This window comes from Pseudonaja textilis, chromosome 4, assembly GCF_049901715.1.
Source record: "Pseudonaja textilis isolate UNSWEBS1 chromosome 4, rPseTex1.2, whole genome shotgun sequence".
Lineage (NCBI taxonomy): Eukaryota > Metazoa > Chordata > Lepidosauria > Squamata > Elapidae > Pseudonaja > Pseudonaja textilis.
The window spans coordinates 57,109,324-57,127,118 of NC_141993.1; the positions used below are offsets into that span (position 1 = coordinate 57,109,324).

The following is a 17,795-nucleotide window of genomic DNA, read 5'->3' on the forward strand; positions in this document are numbered from 1 at the left end:
TTCAATACATTAACCTCTGTCAGAGACTATTTTAGTTCTAAGCAGACTGTCAGAGCACTGAAAAAATTAAGAGGACAAAGTATTTGATAGCTTGCCTAATTCAGACAGACATCACTATGACCAGGAGATTTCACATGTTGGAGTTTAATAATCATCATCATCATCATAACAACAATATTCAAAAACAACAATAGTGTGTGCATTGTATGCAAGGTCTGATATCAGTGCTTCTGGTTGGCCATTTGCTGTGTTAAGTGTCAGCAGGCTGAAGACAGAGGGTACAGTATGTGGATAAAAATCCCAGTTGTGACACTCTGAGAGGAAGAAAGGCAAAGGCAAAGGGCCAGGGAAGGTTCAGAATCGGACAAAGGTAGCATCTATCTGCCGGACGGATGGAAGAGCCAGCATGATTTTGCGACGGTACTGGGGATCCTTCTGGAGAGGGTTTCGTTCTAGATAGACTGTTTCCAACTTCTTGGCTCCTTTCAGCTCATCTAAGTCACTCCAGCATTCAATAAGATTATCATTCATCTGAGAAACACAGAGAAAATAAAAATTGCTAGAAGTTTAAGACATAGGTTAGTAACTGTTCATAGCTGTCATCATTATCTCATGCTCCGATTGCAAGAAAAAATTCTTGAATAGGTGAAGCTTATTCTGCCTCATCACCAATTCTTTGGTGATATGAGTGATGGTGCCTCTGGAGGGGGAACTAGGGTGGTGAACTACAGTGAAAAGGCAGTTCCCAGGAAGAAGGGAACATATTCCAGAAAGGAGAGTAAGACAAGAGGCAGTGCAGCCCAGAGCTGGATAAGAGACAGAGAAAGTGGGTAAGGATAACCACTCCCTATAATCTCCCACGTTATATCCGTCAGGGTTTGAGTAGTAAGATGTTGTTTGCTATGTGTAAACAAATAAAGAACTGTTCCACATTCTTGTGCTTAGCCTGAGAGGTCCTGAAACTAGAGTCCTGTGCATTAACTATGGGAGCTCATGCACGCTCTGAAGCCCTTTTTTCATAGTAGATAGGAAACAACAGTGAAAATGAATGATTCCTTAAAAGTATTATCTATCAGGAGTTCACAATGTACTCACACTGAAAAATGAAAAATTCAATATGGACTTAAAAGAATGATATTTCTATTCTAAAATCTGCATACAAAAGAGAAAAACCATGATGCAACACCAAAAGCAAGGCTCACTCAACATCATGTAGGTCCTGAAGATGATAGTAACCTCCTCTTTGTTGGAAGTCTGATTGGCACTATTCCAAAGTACACAAAAGCTTATTCCAGCCTTTTCTATTGTGATATAATAGGAATCTTCCAGAATTACCAGGAAGCATGATCAGAAATTCTGAGACAAATAGTTCTAATATATTTAGATGGCACTGGGATGTGGAAAATTTATGTATGTTGTATTTTACTTGCTATGTGGATACTGTTAAACTCAACAAGCTAGTTAAGGAATCTTGTGGCCAGGTGGAATTTGTATTTTTACATCAACATCAACCTTTCATAATTTTACAGGACAGAAAAATGAAATATTATAGTATGGGCTTGTCCCACATGAGCAAGGATTTCATAAAGTGATTGGATAGCAATGGAAGGATTCATATTGAAGTAGCTCTCAACCCTCTAGAGCTGTGATGGCAAACCTATGGCATGCATGCCACAGGTGGCATGCAGAGCCATTTGTGCGGGCATGCAAGCCCCAGCCAAACTCACCTGCACTGCGCATGTGCGCACCTCCCAGCTGGTTTTTGGACTGTTTGAGGCCTTTTTCAGCCTTCCAGAGGCTTGAGGGAAGCCTCTGCAGTCTTTGGAGGCCAAAAAATGGGTCCATTTCATCACTTCCAGTTTTTGAGGTCGAAAAAAGGCCCTGTTTTTTGGCCTCCAAAGGCTGCAGAGACTTCCCTCAAGCCTCTAGGAGGCCAAAAAAAGGCCTCAAATGGGCCGAAAATCAGCTGGGAGGTGCATGCATGTGCAGTGCAGATAAGGGGGCAGCGGCGGGGAGGTTGTCCATGCATGCACAGGGGGGGTGCATTGCATTGTGGGTGCCAGCACACATGTGCTTTCAGCATACCACAACAAAAGGTTCGCCATCACTGCTTTAGAATAGTATGAGGAAGCCATTTAAAGCCCATCATAAACATAGGGGAATGAATCCCACTAGCAGAGAGAAGCATTTAATAGTATTTTCTCAGTCCGCTGCTGACAGAAACAACAGGGAAAGATGTTGTCAACTAAAGTTACTGCAGATTTTTCAGACTGCAGACTTACCCAAAATTCCTGGAGTTCTATTAGATGGGTGATATTTTCAATCTTTTTGATCCTATTGGCTGCAATGTCCAGCATTGTAAGTTTATTCTAAAACAAATGCATAGAAAACTGACATTAGTTTTCTCACATATTTTATACTCTTGCATAGAACATTATTAAAAGTTAAAGGATATGTCATGCAGCAACATACATAGAGTTCAGCAGTTACATATTTGGGCCCTTAGTTGTCTTTCCCACCATAAACGTATTGATTGTTGGTACCCAACTACAGAAAAGGCAAAACTTTTTTCCCCTGATATCGCTAAATCTAAGTAACAAAACAGTTACTTAGTCCAGTTACTTGGACATAATTTTACTAAGGTAACACAGATCAGTTGGGACCCTCTCCATATTGCTTCATTGTGATTAAAATATTTCAAATGATTAAAATATTTATTTCCTTATAATATCTATTCTAGGCAAGAAGAATAAAGCAACCAAGAGATAAAAGAGATATATTTAATTCATGGAAAACTGAATCAAAGATGTTCTTTAAGAAGAGGATTAAACTTAAGAAACCTTTACATAAGATACAGCAATATTTTAAATTACATTTTCCTTTTTATAAATTTTCAGATGTATGAATATTAGGAAAGCATAACTTAATCTTTATTTCCACTAAAAAAGACACATTAACTCTTATTATTTAAACCAGAAGAGCAAAAGTGGAGATCCACATGAGACCTGCAGCTTCTGCTGCTTCAAATGACTTGTTCTCTCCCCTTTGTTCCTAAACTGCCTCCTTAATAACATCTTCCTTCAAGTCCACCCGCAAAACATACCCTTGCTTTGTTGTTGTTGTTAGTTGCGAAGTCGTGTCCGACCCATCATCGCCCCATGGACAACGTTCCTCCAGGCCTTCCTGTCCTCTACCATTTTCTGGAGTCCATTTAAGCTCACGCCTACTGCTTCAGTGACTCCATTCAGCCACCTCATTCTCTGTTGTCCCGTTCTTCTATTGCCCTCAATCTTCCCCAGCATTAGGCTCTTCTCCAATGAATCCTTCCTTCTCATTAGGTGGCCAAAGTATTTGAGTTTCAACTTCAGGATCTGGCCTTCTAAACAGCAGTGAGGGTTGATCTCCTCTAGGACTGATCGGTTTAATCGCTTTGCAGTCCAAGGGACTCACAGGAGTCTTCTCCAGCACCATAGTTTAAAGGCCTCAATTCTTTGGCGCTCAGCCTTTCTTATGGTCCAACTTTCACAGCCATACATTGCAACTGGGAACCCATAGCCCTTCCTACAAAGCCTCTAGTACAGCGCCCTAGTCATAATACTTTCTCTTACGGTATAGTAATGTTCTGGGGTCTCTTTATGCATTTGGAATTTTCAAAACATGTAGCAGGTGCTTTGTAAAATGGCTGATTGTGGGTACAGTTAATAAGAAAATATAGCTTATCAGAAGGAAAATTGGAGACCATCTTCTAGCATTCTGGATGTTTTTTATTGTCTCCTATATGTTAATTTTTTTCCTGGGCAAGCATGCCCTTAAACATACCATTTTTATTTCATAAGAATAACTTGAAGAAAGTATATGCCCTGAAGAAAGTATATGTGGTCACATTTATATCCAGACATACTCTATTCCTGCTTCAGTTTCTTAAATTATTTTAATACTTTTCTTCCTCTTCTCAAAAGTTTATATTTTCCTGGTCTTCCACTCTCATCTCTGCTCTATCTATTTCTACATGATAAACCTGTGATTTAGAAATTTGAGTAGTCCTTGGTGTTCTCTGAGCTTGGTGATTTTCTTATAGACATCTGGTTACTAAACTAAGTAACATCAGTGCTAGGAACTGACTAAGACAACCAAGCTCAGAGAGCATCAAGTACCCCACAGTTCAACTCTGGACTATACATATTCTCTTCTACCTGTAGAAATATGTCATTTTCTTTGCTTCTTTCATCTGGCCTCAACCATTTCCTGCCCAGATCTTCCAACCTTGCTGGAAGACTGCTATAAGCTCTCAAAGCCTTACCCATTTACTCTCAGGGCATTTATAAAATAGAGTAGAATAGGATTATACGTCTTCTTCATCTGACAACTTGGGAATTTTTATATCTTTTATACCTTTTCGCTCTACACATTCTGAAAACTTAGCTAAATGTGTCCCTTCTGGTGACTACATCCCTTTAAGTAGGTTCCCCACCTCTCTAACCTTTTCTCTTCTTGTCTCTCTCTCTCTCTCTCTCTCTCTCTCTCTCTCTCTCTCTCATTTTCCAGTCTAGCCTATTTTTCCTTTCTATCTCCATGCAAAGATGCTCTCCTTCTTCTTTCTCAATTAATCAAAGTATTTTGTCTTGTTTTCATCTCTCTCTAATGATATTGGCCCAAGGATCTGGACCTAGCCCTGTTTCTGGTTGATCTACCTTCTGCTTTGGTTTAACCACAGGTCTAGGGTAGATACTTGTCTCTACCAAAGCCTCTTCTAAGGGAGAATCTGCTCCCTTTTCCGTGTCTGTTTGTGTGGTGGAGGCTCTGCTAAGTGGTCTGGTTTCTGCAGCCAGGATATTGGCCAATACCTGCAAAGTCTGAGCTTGTGTGGCTGCCACCTTGCATTGGATACCCCACCCTTTTATAGATATTCAACTTTTTTGGATATCCCACTGCTACCACTATTTTGTCACAGGTTCTTTTACATATACTTGAGTCAGTGGGTCCTACAAGCATAAAACGACAACAGCACAGATCCCAGGCAACACACACAAGCATTCACAGGCTGATACTGATCACTGTCACTCCCTCTTCTCCACTGCTACCACACCTCCTCCGACAAAAGTACCTCTTTATAGCTGCTTTATTCCCCGCAACACCTCCTTCTTTCTCTCCTATGTATCAACATCACTACCAACCATCTCTCAGCTCAGTGTTTATAGCCAACACTTGCTATGCTGGTTTGCAAGAGGGCTTAAAGAGGAAGGACAACAGCTGCAAAGGTGCTGGTTATTTTTTAGGCAACCTGCCCTCTCACAATGACTATCCGTTCTTTATGAAGTGCAATGTTCAAGAATAGTACTAAATACATAATAATAAAAAATAGCTCACGTTATTCTCCAGGCCCTCAATGACCTCTATACCATTATGGCTAAGGTACAGTTCTCGCAGATTTACCAGATTTTGTAGTCCTTCAATCTTTGTTAACCGGTTGCTCTGGAATAGGTATAAAATCTGGATTATTTCCATGTTGTAAGGATCATTCTAGTATCATCTCAGAATCACCCCTCCCCCCGAAAACAAAAACAAAAAAAACCCCACACTTGGAAGACATATCTAAAGACTTTGGCCCAAATACATTACTTTGCTCTTGTCATTTCCATTAATACTTTAACCCATTCCCTCAATTCCAAACCATATTTTTGTCTTTTGAAAGAAACTAGATGACTAGTACTAATTTAAATCTTTTCTGGTCAAAACTATGCATTATTTTATAACATTGAAGTAGCCAGATGGAATGCAATAGTTATCCTCCCAGGAAGCACATTTATGATTCTATTAAAGAAAAACATAATTTTCATTTAAATGATATTGTCTCATTTTTAAGGCTTACTGAACTTAAGGTTCTATGAAATCATATTATCTACTGGCATTTTAGGGAAAAAAATTAAGTATATACTTTAACAGGGTATTCTATGGCATAATTGCTGTAATTTTGGAGACAGCGATTCTGTGCGTGAAGGAAAAAAGCATACAATTTCAATGATAATTTAATAAAGGTCTGCAAAATAAACATTTAAATAAATATTTAAATTCAAAGTGATAACAGCATTTATAATTTCATTTTAGTTAGAAATTATGCAGACAGGAGAGGCAAATGTTAAATCATATAAGGACAATCAAAATAGAAAGCACAGGACTGGTACCTGTATGCTAAGCACTGTCAAGTTTGTTAACGCATCCAGGTTCTGCAACTTAGTGATTTTGTTTTTCCCCAGAAATAGGCTATCCAGGTTAGTCAGGGCATCGATATTCTGAATTGCCTAGAAAACAGCCATATTAAACAAGATTCCAATTTCTAACTCCTGCAAGCAACACGTCACCAACCTGTTTTATCTTTTAATATTGTTAAGCCACCCAGAGTCACCGTGTGGTGAGATGGGTGGTTAATACATTTTACAAATAAATAACCTCCAATATAGTCACCAGTAAACAACAATGTACCATAACTAGCAAATCTGTGTTGCCATACTTGTCCTTTTCTTCATGATTACATGCTTATATTTGTGAGATTATTCAAAACTCATGCGATATGACAGACTATTTGTACTTTCTATCAGCCAATTAAATTAAATGGACACAGCAAGCAAGCCATAGGAAAAGGATGAAAAATAGTGGCCTTCACATTTCAAAGTCTGTATTTTTTTTAATTTTCCTCACAAAGATGCTTTATAACAAATTTGCTGATATTTTTCTGCATTGAATCTGTATAGAATTTGCTTTGTTACAAAAGATTTTCATTGTTACTATATCTAGCAGCACAGTTCATCCATTACTTACAGAAAAAAAACACTCTTCCTAAAAGGAAAATCATGCTATATAAAAATCTCTGCAGCAGAAAATTTTCTGCAAATTGTTGTCATTTTATTTTGAAAGCATTGCCTTGATATTGGCTGACTCTTGTGCTGTTTAGAAACAAATCTTACCCTGATGCGATTAGATCCCAGCTCTAACATCTGCAACTGTTGTAAGTTGCTTAGGTTCTCAATTTTGCTGATTTTGTTGTTGACCAAGAAGAGTTTCTTTAACTGAGTGAGCTGATCCAAACCTTCAATGTTTCGTAAAATATTAAATGAAATATCTAAGATCCTAATAGGAAACAAAGAAAATAATTTCAAAAAACAAAAGCAGAGAGCTTCTATCATAGGATACAATCTGGGTTGGTCCCTGGGACCAGAGGTTTAGCCTCCCAAGTTTTTGGACTCGTGTTGGAGCCCATCATCAGGGAATTCCTCTCTACTGTAATGTGCACTTCGGGCTGTTCTATGCATCATATTAAGGGACCTGTTGGGTGTAGCTCCCTACTGGTTGATTGCTGTGTTGATGGCTGGCTATTGGCTGTTGTTTCCTTGTGCTGCCAAGTCCTTGGCTCCTAAGTACTTTATAAGCTGGTGGCAAATCAGCACAAGTGGCCTGTTTCAATCATTTCCCTGGGCAACTTTGCACCTGCTCGGCCAACAATCTTAGTAGTTATGAAATTGAATGTATGACCTTTGACGTATTTTGCTGCATTCTTTCTCATGTGTCCCACCCACATTTTATCCTGACCATTTCCCTATGAAGAACCAATATGCTCAAGAATGCATTTTTTTTCATGCCATTTTCTGCTTAAAAATTGCTATAATTAAATAAAAAAAACCAATAATTGATAAGCTAGACATTGAAATCTAACAAATAAATATAACATTTATTTATTTCCTGAGGATGGGCTCCAGCATGAGTCCAAAAACTCAGAAGATTAAACACTTGGTCCTGGTGACCGACCCAGACTGGATCCTGTAACAAATAAAGCAGGGCAAGAGAGAAGAATTGAAGGGGGGGGGGTCATCTCAATCACGATTCTTTACTTGCCTGACTTTCTCCCAATTGATGGTAGGGAAAGATGCTTCATTTCTCCAAACCTACACTAATCTCTTAAAGTGATACACTTTTCTCTTGATGCATTTTTTTACTAAGTAACCAGTCTGCATGAAGATCAATATATAAGTCCATCAACTTTATTTTTTTAAATAAAAACAATTTGGCAGCCTTTATGAAATGAACCAGCCAGTTTCCCATCAACCACTCAGATAGCGACCCACTGTTTATCCAGATACTTACTCAAGACCTGTCAAGGCTTCCAAGTTCTCAATCTTACGAATCTGATTGTCATAAAGATCCAACTCTTTGAGAATGTGCAGCTGTTGTAGGTTCTCAATGCACTTAATCAAGTTCTGTCGAAGACAAAGTGTCTAAAGAGAAGTAAAAAATTTTTTAAAGAACAATTATATTTAAAGATTCTTTCACCAAGATTCACATGGAGGACAATCTAAGCTAGAGTTCTAATTTTAAAATTCTACAACTTTCACATAACTTTGAAAAGCAAAAAAAATAATAATGCCACAATAAAATCTTGGTAAGTCTCAGCTGGTGATATCCAGCCTGTTTAGCCACTATTTCTATCCACTGTCAGTCCGCGGGTGGTCATTTGGAATTCTGGACTTTGGTTTGAGATTCCTAGTTGCCTTATTGTTTGGATGTCCTTTTCTCTCAACAACTACAGCATTGGAGTATGACCACCAAGTAAAAGAATATACGTAATTCAATGAACTGCCATAAAGACAAATGCAACATCATGCTTGTGATGAGATGGTTACCACAATCTCACCTTCGCTTTCTTGAGCACCTCAAACCCTTCTATTTTGCCAATTCGGAAATGATTCAGATCAACATCCTAAAAAAGGCAAAACATGGAAATAAAATAAAAATGGAAAAATGGAAAATCGAATTTACTTCTAAATTAGGAAGATACAGAGACTTACCGATGTACACATGTCAAGGAATTTATTCAAAACAAATGTATTGGCAATGTAGACACAAGAAATACCGTACATTTATTATATAGCAATGAGAATATTTTCAGCTAAAAGTCCTTCACAAGAAGTAATCCATCCATCCTTGTTAATTGTGATTCATATACTATTCAGGGTATATAGATGTTTAATCTAACAGATTTTCAGCATTTAAAGAAGAGTTAATAGTATATGCAAATGTTTTCAAAATCTGGACTTGCCCTCTTCCCCATTTGGGAGGTTTCTACCAAATTTCTTGAAGGAACAGAAATATATAGATACTGATTGCAATTTTAGTTTAAACTGAGAAATTGTTATGTCCTAATCAATCATGTGTATTGTCTATTTTCCCACTCAGTCCATTTTCTCTTTTTATTATTTATTTACAATCCTGTCACAGATGCAATATACATATTGCCAGTGAATAAGTTATTCACTTCACACCCAAAGTGGTAAAAGAAGTAAATAAGTTATTTATATTACTGAGGTTTATATTGCCTAGTAATCCTTCATAGCTTTTCCTCCTGATCCAGCCTTCTGTTCCCACAGAAGCCATTAAGATATCTTTCAGAAGCATAGGAACAGTATACAAAAATATTCTGTATAAAATGCACAGTAAAGGGCATTATTTTTCAGGCCTGATGCAATATGCAAGCAATGCTGCTACTAGACAGTGATTCCCTTCTCCTTCATAAATACAAAGAAATTCACTGCGTCTTGTGCCATTAAAATCTTCAGCTGCATATATCCTGAACCTCCCATTTAATTAAGCCATTATGCAACTCTCAATTCTTATAATATAAGGAACATATTCAGTGGCCATAAAATGTGACTACTGCTTCAGGGGTGCCCAAGGAAGCTGTAAAGGTAGGAGGAAGATTGAATAAAATTGTTGAAATTATCAAAACTGTTCAGTGTTAGTTAACTGGGACTTACGACATTGCACAAAATAGCATAACATTGGAAATAATAAAGGAAATATTTAAAGAATGAAGGCAGATATCAATGTGAGAATGACAGATATGGAGCAACTTTTTTCTGAGACGACAGAAAGTACTGAAACTAGAACTAAAAATGACAAGTGAGAGAACAATTTGGAAAATGATGCTTTTTTGGTGGGATATACAAAAGAAACTGGCTGAAGTTTTAAAAATTTAAAAGGAAATACAAATGACAAACCAAGAAAAAATTTTCTTATTGGAACCAACAAAACAGGGTTAAATCTTTGATGAAGTGGGATGGGATAAAGAAGAATTAAAGAGAAATATCTTATGACAATATTTGAATGCACTAAAAATTAAGACTATTAGATGTAAAGGGAAGGAATATAAAGCTGGTTTACTTGATCAAGATTTAAATATTTATTTGCACACTTCTTACCACCTTTTTGCTGACACTAAAATTGAAAAAGTGACATTTTAGGGACTTTCTTATAAAGCAGGGGTCTTCAAACTTGACAGCTTTAAGACTTATGGACTTCAACTCCCAGAATTCCTCCTCCAGTCATGTTAGCTCAGGAATTCTGGGAGTTGAAGTCCACAAGTCTTAAACTTGCCAAGTTTGAAGACCCTTGTTAAAGGATGGGATGTGGGATAAAGAGATAAATGTTTGTAATTTTAGATGGGTGGAGAGTTACTTAATTTGTCTATATTTATAATGAAGATTTCTTTTCTCATTTTTATTTCTTGTAGCTTTTATTCTTTTTTACTATTCTTTTCTCATCAATTCAGCTTGCATTAGTTTTTAGTATTGCAGTTAAATTCCTTAATAAAAATTAAATTTAAAGCAATTTGAAAAATAACAACTCAGAAATTATTCTTTGTCTAAATTTCAAAGATATATCTCAAAAGCTTTTCCCATAACCCAGTTGTGTACAGCTACTGTGTTTCAATATGAAAGTGACATTTACAATACCTCAGCCTCTGGATCCAGGCTAATAGTTTCCATATCCACTGGAATCTCTGATTCACCTGTAAAACAGCAAACACATCCTGAGTAAACCCATAGTGTTCTCCAACCAAAAGTAAATTCGGAAAGTGAAATTAAGCCTTCGAGCAAAAGGAAAGCTAATGGATTTAGATTTTACTGCTATAATGCAAAAGTCATATACGCCCTTCTCAGCTAATGATCACTTCGGCTAAATCCAGATACGGGAAGAAATACCAATGCACTTATAGAAAATGTACATTACCTAATATTGAATTCAATTAGGAAGCACAGACTAACTCAAATGACTTAATAGCTATCCGAGCAAGCAATAAATATCAGAAATTTTAAACTATTCTTGCATTCTGGTTATCGTCTCAGTTTTGCAGTGTGGCAAAATAAATATGTTCTCCTGGAAAGGACTGATATGGCATATGTTCTTCCTGGTTTGAATATTGCCAGCAATTTGAAGAAAACTTTTCTATTCTCGAATCAAAAAGATCCTTACAAGTTCTCTCTTTCTCAATGTGCCTGAGTGAAGATAAACTCAGGGATTTCTGTTAAATAATTCATGTATGTTCTTATTTGGCAGCTGGGTGCATTTGCTCTTACATATTTTTTGAGCAAAATACAACAGTGCTAAGCATTATAAAGCAGTAAGCCAGTGTTGTTCACATTCCTCGGTTATTAGTAAATGAGCAACATGCATACACACCCAATAAAAGAACATAATAAAAAACAAAAACTCAACAATAGAAGAGCTATTGGGTTTTGTTCACCATGCCCAATGGAAGAAAGATTTTATTCATCAGCAAGTTAGTAGTTTACAGATAGTCTCAAATTACAACTGTAATGAAGCCCAGAATGTCTGTCTTAAGTCAAGATAGTCATAAATTGAGGAACCCACACGACGGGGCCAGATTTTACAAAAAAAAAAGTTGTGGTGTTTGTGAAACAAGTCAATGTATTTTTATGGCTGGTTTTGGCCAGAACCAGGAAAACCTGGTGTAAACCACTGTTATGTGACCATAAAAGTGAGGCAGTCGCCAAATGCCCAAAATGTGGTCATGTTACTGAGGTGTGTGCTGCCACTGGAATTCTGGAACTGGCTAAATAACTTGGGGTGTGTGTGGATCCATTGTAACTTAGAATGGTCACTATGCAACTAGTTGTTAAGTAAGGATTACCTGTAATTATCTATCTTCGCGTATTTGATTACATATTTTGCAAAAAAAAGTTCTGCAGATATTTACGAAACATTAAAAAGTATCTTGTTCTTTTAAACTGTATGCTTTACACTCCTTTTCACATTTTTTTCATTATACCAACTCTGGTTTTTTTCAAATCTATTTTTGAAAACTTTGTGACTTTTACCAGCTAGTAATAAAATAAAGATATAAGTATATATGTACATGTGTATATATGTGGCTTAAATTCTACTTCCATCTCATTCTTCTACTATATACCATCAAAAAGTTCTTCATGTGATTAGGGCTTATATTCATAGGGGTATTTGTTAGGTTAATATGGTATATTTATCACAACTGGTTTTATGCCACTTTAATAAAAAAAGAAGTCAATTTACAAAAGCAATACAAAATAAATACTACACAATAACACCAGAAAACTTTCATCATTAGCACTGTCCACATAAGTCCAAAATACTTAACATAATTTATTTCTCTCTGCCCAAATGTTTGCTCAAGTAACTTTGTTTTCAGTAATCTTCTATATATTAACAATTGAGACCTAATTTTATTTCTGGGGTAGCTGAAGGAGGAGATCTAGCAATGAAAACCTCTGAGTCATCACCCACCATAACCTTATGGAAGTGGAGACTTGGCAGAGTAATCCTGATGTAAAATAACTTTAAAAAGTTCTGTAATGCTGCGCAATGTTGAAACTATATTCTCTTTCTCTGAATTCTCTTGCAAGAGGAATAGGAGAAGTACTGTTGGCCAGCAGAAATATACAGTAACATATGACTCTGTTTGGGAAAGCAGTCAACTTTTATCTTGAAACAAAAACATCCAAGATACTTTCCCACCTCTAAAAATATCACGGAATTGTTTAGGCTTGGACAGTCACTCTCTTTTGAAAATATTGTTTTGGATAAAAGTAAAATTTCATATTAATTGGCACACAGAGCAACCACTGTAAACAGTTGATTATGTCTGGTAAGCCTAGAAGTAAAGGGTGACAGGTATGCATATGAAGCAGCAATATAAAATAGTATTTTTAAGAACCAGAAAGAATTTGAATCTTACCACTTTTATTATTCATAAGCAAGAGGGAATATAGAAATATAGAAAAAATTCCTCATAAAAATAACAACCAAGAATCTTTGCAATATTAATTTATACACTTCCTTTCCACTTAAAAAGTGCAAAAGGACAATTTCTCAGTGTTTTCAAGAGCTATAATAGAATTAAAAACCATGCAATGAATAAACACCAAATATGCAAAAACAATAATTATATACAGTAGGAAAGTGTAACATTAAGCATATTCAATTGCATTCTACCGATTCAAAGAGATGGGCGTCAGTAAGTCTTCAATTCTACTTCAGTCATATTATATGCTACAAAAGGCATACTCCAAATAGTAGCTTACTTGTTAAATTATCTCCATTCTGCTCTTCTCTTAGACTTTGTTGACTGAGGTCTGTTACTATGCAAACTGCTTGCTTCTTCCCTTCATCATCTCCAGATTCTTCTGATTCAATCCTTCTATCAACTGTGGAACAGAAAATATAATTGTTTGTTTTAGGATGCGTAAAGTATAACATCAGAGAAAAAACTGATGCTATATAAGTTACAAAGAATATTGTGGCAGCCTATAGAAAAACAATTATTAAGATATATACTTTTATGAATTAAAACAAACCATGTGAATGTTTATGTATAATGAATCTGTTATGACACATGACTGACCATTGTTACAACAATTTGACAGAGCTAACACTCTAAAGATAAATTAATAAGAATGAAGTTCCAGGAAGAGGCATGAATATTTAGCAATAAGCCCCCACCCAAAGGGAGATTTACTCTCAAGTAACAAAATGTAAAAAACAAAACAACCCCCCACCCCCCCCGGCCAGCTAAAAGAAATGCTAAACATGCAACATATCCAAATTATGGCAAAAACTAACCTTCACATACTATGAAAGCCAGATTTCTGTTACATTTCATAACCTTTTAGAGGAGTAACCACAATAGGGTTTTTGCAACAAATAACTTTGTTAACAAATTAAACACTAATAAAACTATTGCAGAAACCCTTGAAGTTATAAATCTCACAGTTTAGTTAGGATCACAGAATACCGCTGTATATTTAAGACAAGCAGTCTTTGTTTTTGAACAAATATGCATTTGGACATCACATCTTGGCTTAGTGCGCTAAAGTATGAAAAATCATTTGTCATGGCACACATTCACTTTGCTTTTTTCTTACAAGTAGGAGCATTCAAGCAGTTGGTTGACTATGTACCATCAAGCTGTGTTCGACTCTAACTTGTTCTTTCAAGTTTCCCAACGTTGCACTCATAGCCCCAGTTATTAAGACAGTGCACCTTGCTGGTGATCATCTTCCTCCCTTTCCTTTTACCTTTTGCAGAATTAGAGCCTTTTTCAGATAGCTGGTTCTTCACACAATGTGTCCAAAATAGGATAATTTGAGTCTAGTTATTTGTGCCTGGAGTGAGAACTCTGGGCTGATTTGTGCATTGGTTTGTTTTCTTGGATGTACACAATATTTTCAGTTTTCCCCAACACCAAAATTCAAAGACATCAATACTCTTCCTATTTCAATTCTTTAAAATCTGATGTTTGCTTCCATAGAATGTCACAGGGAAGGTTAGGCAACTGCACTAAATGTGCCAAGTTATTAAGAAAACTTTAACAACTTTACATCCTAAATTGCTTCAAAGGGATTATTTGCCTATTTTCATAGGGTTTCCCCCTCCTAAATCAATATATGTTCATTTCATTTCTTGGCCCAAGATTTGGGTTTCAAATTCTTATTAACAGATGTCCAAGAACTGATCTACAGTGAGTGAGCTACTACAGTTCTCGTATAGTTTATTAATGTACTGTCTTCAGATACAAGTAAAAAGCACAGCACAAAAGCCTTGTCAGGCCAGTCAAGAATATTTTCATTCCTTTGATAACTTCCTTTTCAGTGTGAAGTCAATCAGATCGACAACTTAACCTTAGTTCAACAATGATGGGTAATAATACCTTGGCAATGTCAACAACCACACTCAAGAATGGTAAGCCATTCACTTGATGTTGAAAATGTCACAAGAACTATAGAGCTCTATTCTTCTTCAGTTTGCACTCTATCTGCATCTGTGGCCATACTATCATTATGCCTAAGATTTTAATACTGTTCCAGATATTATGTATTGCTAATCAAAGTATACTTTTCCATGGGAGCCCCATGCAAACAATTTAAACTTGCTATATACACCCTACATTTCTGGGGCAAAAAGTAATTTAGATGAACTTATTTGGAAAATATTTAAATTCCTCTCTATAAGGAGAAGTTGCAGGACAAGATTCCTCAATTATTAATTCATTACAATTTATCAAAGCACACCAACAATCTTTTGCTAAGTATATGGACATTTTCAACTGTTCTGTCAGCATTATCTCTCATTTTATAAGAAAATGGGTAATAACTGATTTTAGAGTTTTTATAAGATTATATGAACAGTATGTGATGCACTTTCAGTATATTATCCCTGATGTTTAGGAAACATCTAACAGGAGGTAGGAGATGGTCTCCTGACTGATATGTCACACACCTTCCTTCAAATCTTGGGGAGCTACAGCACAAATAGTAAAAACAGGTTGAGTCGAAATAGCTTTAATAAAGCTATTTTGTTGCTTTGTAAGCATCAGCAAAATAAACCCTCCAACACAAAGCCATGATTCCCATTCCTGAAGTTAGATGTACCTCCTGAAAGATGCAAATAAAACCTTCTTGCTGTGGAAAAACTTAGAATAGGTTGCTACAAACTTTACTCAGATCCACAGCAGGCAGTGAGATTACCACTCCCAGGATAAGTAAATTTATAACAGTAATTCATGTTGCAAGTTCATCCTACAATGCTGTCATTGATATAATGTACCCTTTCTCTCTTCAAGATAATACTTAGCAGGAAATCACTGAATTTAAGGCATGAGTGAACAATATGGAAATCCGGAAATCTTGATGTGAATAAAAGGTAGGATTTAAATGAAGTTTGATGAGTCAGTGGCAGATTAAATCATCCACGTCAAGAACTCCTGCACCGACTCAGTGGTGACATCTGAACTGCTGTAGGGCAGGGTTTATAAAAACACTTCTTACTCAAAATTATTAATCTTATTCCAGAATCATCATCATCTCACAAATGATTATAACAACGTGCGTTTGCTTTGCATGCCATGCCAGTAGCGGAGAGACCTGGCAATTTTCAAGAGAGTGAAAAGAGCTGATTTAAATGGTGCAGTAGGATGGAGATGGGGATTATGAGACCCTATTCAGCAATTTTGACCCCGGGAAACAGCTCCAGCCTTTTCTCACATCCCTCGCCCGAAATGCTTCCCCGGAGGTTCCTCCCACTGTGCTCACCACCCAATAAATAGATGCCCCGCTAATACTTCGGCATGTCCCTCTCCCACATTAAGGCCAGCAGCCCCAAACCACAGCGTCCCCTATTTCGCTAAAGTCGCTGAACGGAACCGAACCAACCCTAACCTAAATTCGGACATCGCGCGCTACAATCCGGCCTCTCACCCTCCATCATCTCTTGAGCGCCCTCCCCACTCTCTGGCTCTGCTGTCGTCGTTGTCGTTGTCGTCGCCATAACACTTCGCGCTCCCCCCTCCTTCCGGCATCGGACATAGCATTGGAATAGCCAATGAATAATAGGATCGGGATCTCCTCCAGCCAATCACAGAATCAGCTTCGACGCAGAGGTACCAATGAGACACTATGCGCCTGCGTCTGGCCCCGTAGCTTTCTGGGAAATGTAGTTTTTGTCTTATAGACGTTCACTTGCTAATGAAACGAGCAGAAGAATTTCAGGAAAGCTGTGTGTGTATGGTAATTCATATTTGCTTGGCGTTTCTAGCAGCGGTGTTGGATCTACTGCCCTTTTCGTCATTTAATTGAAAATTAACTGAGATAACTAGTAGACAGAAAAAAGAGAGGTAATAATAAAATAGAAAGAGGAAAAAGGCTGAATCTTAGTGTCTTATAGTGGGAAACTGCTGCTTTCTTTTCCTTTGCTAGGTAATTGGGTTTTGTCTATAATCTAAACAAAAGGATCCACTATGGATTTTTTTTAAAATATTCTTTTTGCGCTGTTTTCTAAATGTCATTTAAATAGATTAGAAGAATCATGCTGTAGCTAATGGAAGATCAAGCCTAATGCTTCCAAGAAATCCTGCACAATAGGAAAATAGACCTTTGTGACTGCTGTTCTCCAGCAACTAATACATTGAGACTTAAAAAAAACCACAAATATCTCATGCAGTACATGAATAATTAATATCATTCATCACTGCTACAGTGCTAACTATTTGTATTAATGCTCCTGATATTGTGATGGCAGGAAAAAAAACCCTGACTTTTATCTAAGCAATGTACTGTAACATTTTAGAAATCTGTTACATCAATCATTTTGAAAAAGTTAAAATAAGTTATTCTATCCCCTTCCTATCAATACTTAACAATTGGTTTTTCAAAATTGACAATGACATTTGAAATTTGCTTTGTTTTGTTCTAAACTGACTAATACTTAGTACATGGATAGATAACATCAAGTAATCCATACGCTAGAAGTAAGAAATAAAATCTGGAAGAAGGCAATTGCAAAACATATGGACATGATAATCAGGTTATCAGAACTTGAGCCTGATTTGAATCTTATGTTTTTAGCAAATATTATAGTGAGAATGAACTTAAATGGAGTCTGGGGGATGGTAGAGGACAGGAAGGTCTGGTGGAATG

At 36.7% G+C, this 17,795-nt stretch overlaps 1 protein-coding gene across 1 annotated transcript; it reads right to left on the reverse strand.

Moving 5' to 3' along the window:
* Positions 1-128: 128 nt before the first annotated feature.
* On the reverse strand, positions 129-16,705 carry PPP1R7 (protein phosphatase 1 regulatory subunit 7). The gene is made up of 10 exons (XM_026701464.2): positions 16,578-16,705; positions 13,407-13,529; positions 10,782-10,837; positions 8,684-8,749; positions 8,137-8,267; positions 6,963-7,125; positions 6,183-6,299; positions 5,368-5,472; positions 2,283-2,369; positions 129-531 (listed from the first exon to the last, which is right to left on the reverse strand). The coding sequence occupies exons 1-10, from the start codon at positions 16,645-16,647 to the stop codon at positions 355-357; spliced, it is 1,095 nt and encodes a 364-aa protein (XP_026557249.1). The 5' UTR covers positions 16,648-16,705; the 3' UTR covers positions 129-354.
* Positions 16,706-17,795: the final 1,090 nt, after the last annotated feature.

Bases quoted from the DNA above. Each gene is read 5' to 3' on its own strand.
- PPP1R7 (XM_026701464.2), bottom strand. From the start codon at position 16,647: ATGGCGACGACAACGACAACGACGACAGCAGAGCCAGAGAGTGGGGAG. The intron at 6,300-6,962 runs GTAAGATTTGTT...GCTGTTTTCTAG, and splicing joins TGGGATCTAATCGCATCAGG to GCAATTCAGAATATCGATGC. The intron at 2,370-5,367 runs GTGAGCTATTTT...CATTTGTTTTAG, and splicing joins TTGAGGGCCTGGAGAATAAC to AATAAACTTACAATGCTGGA.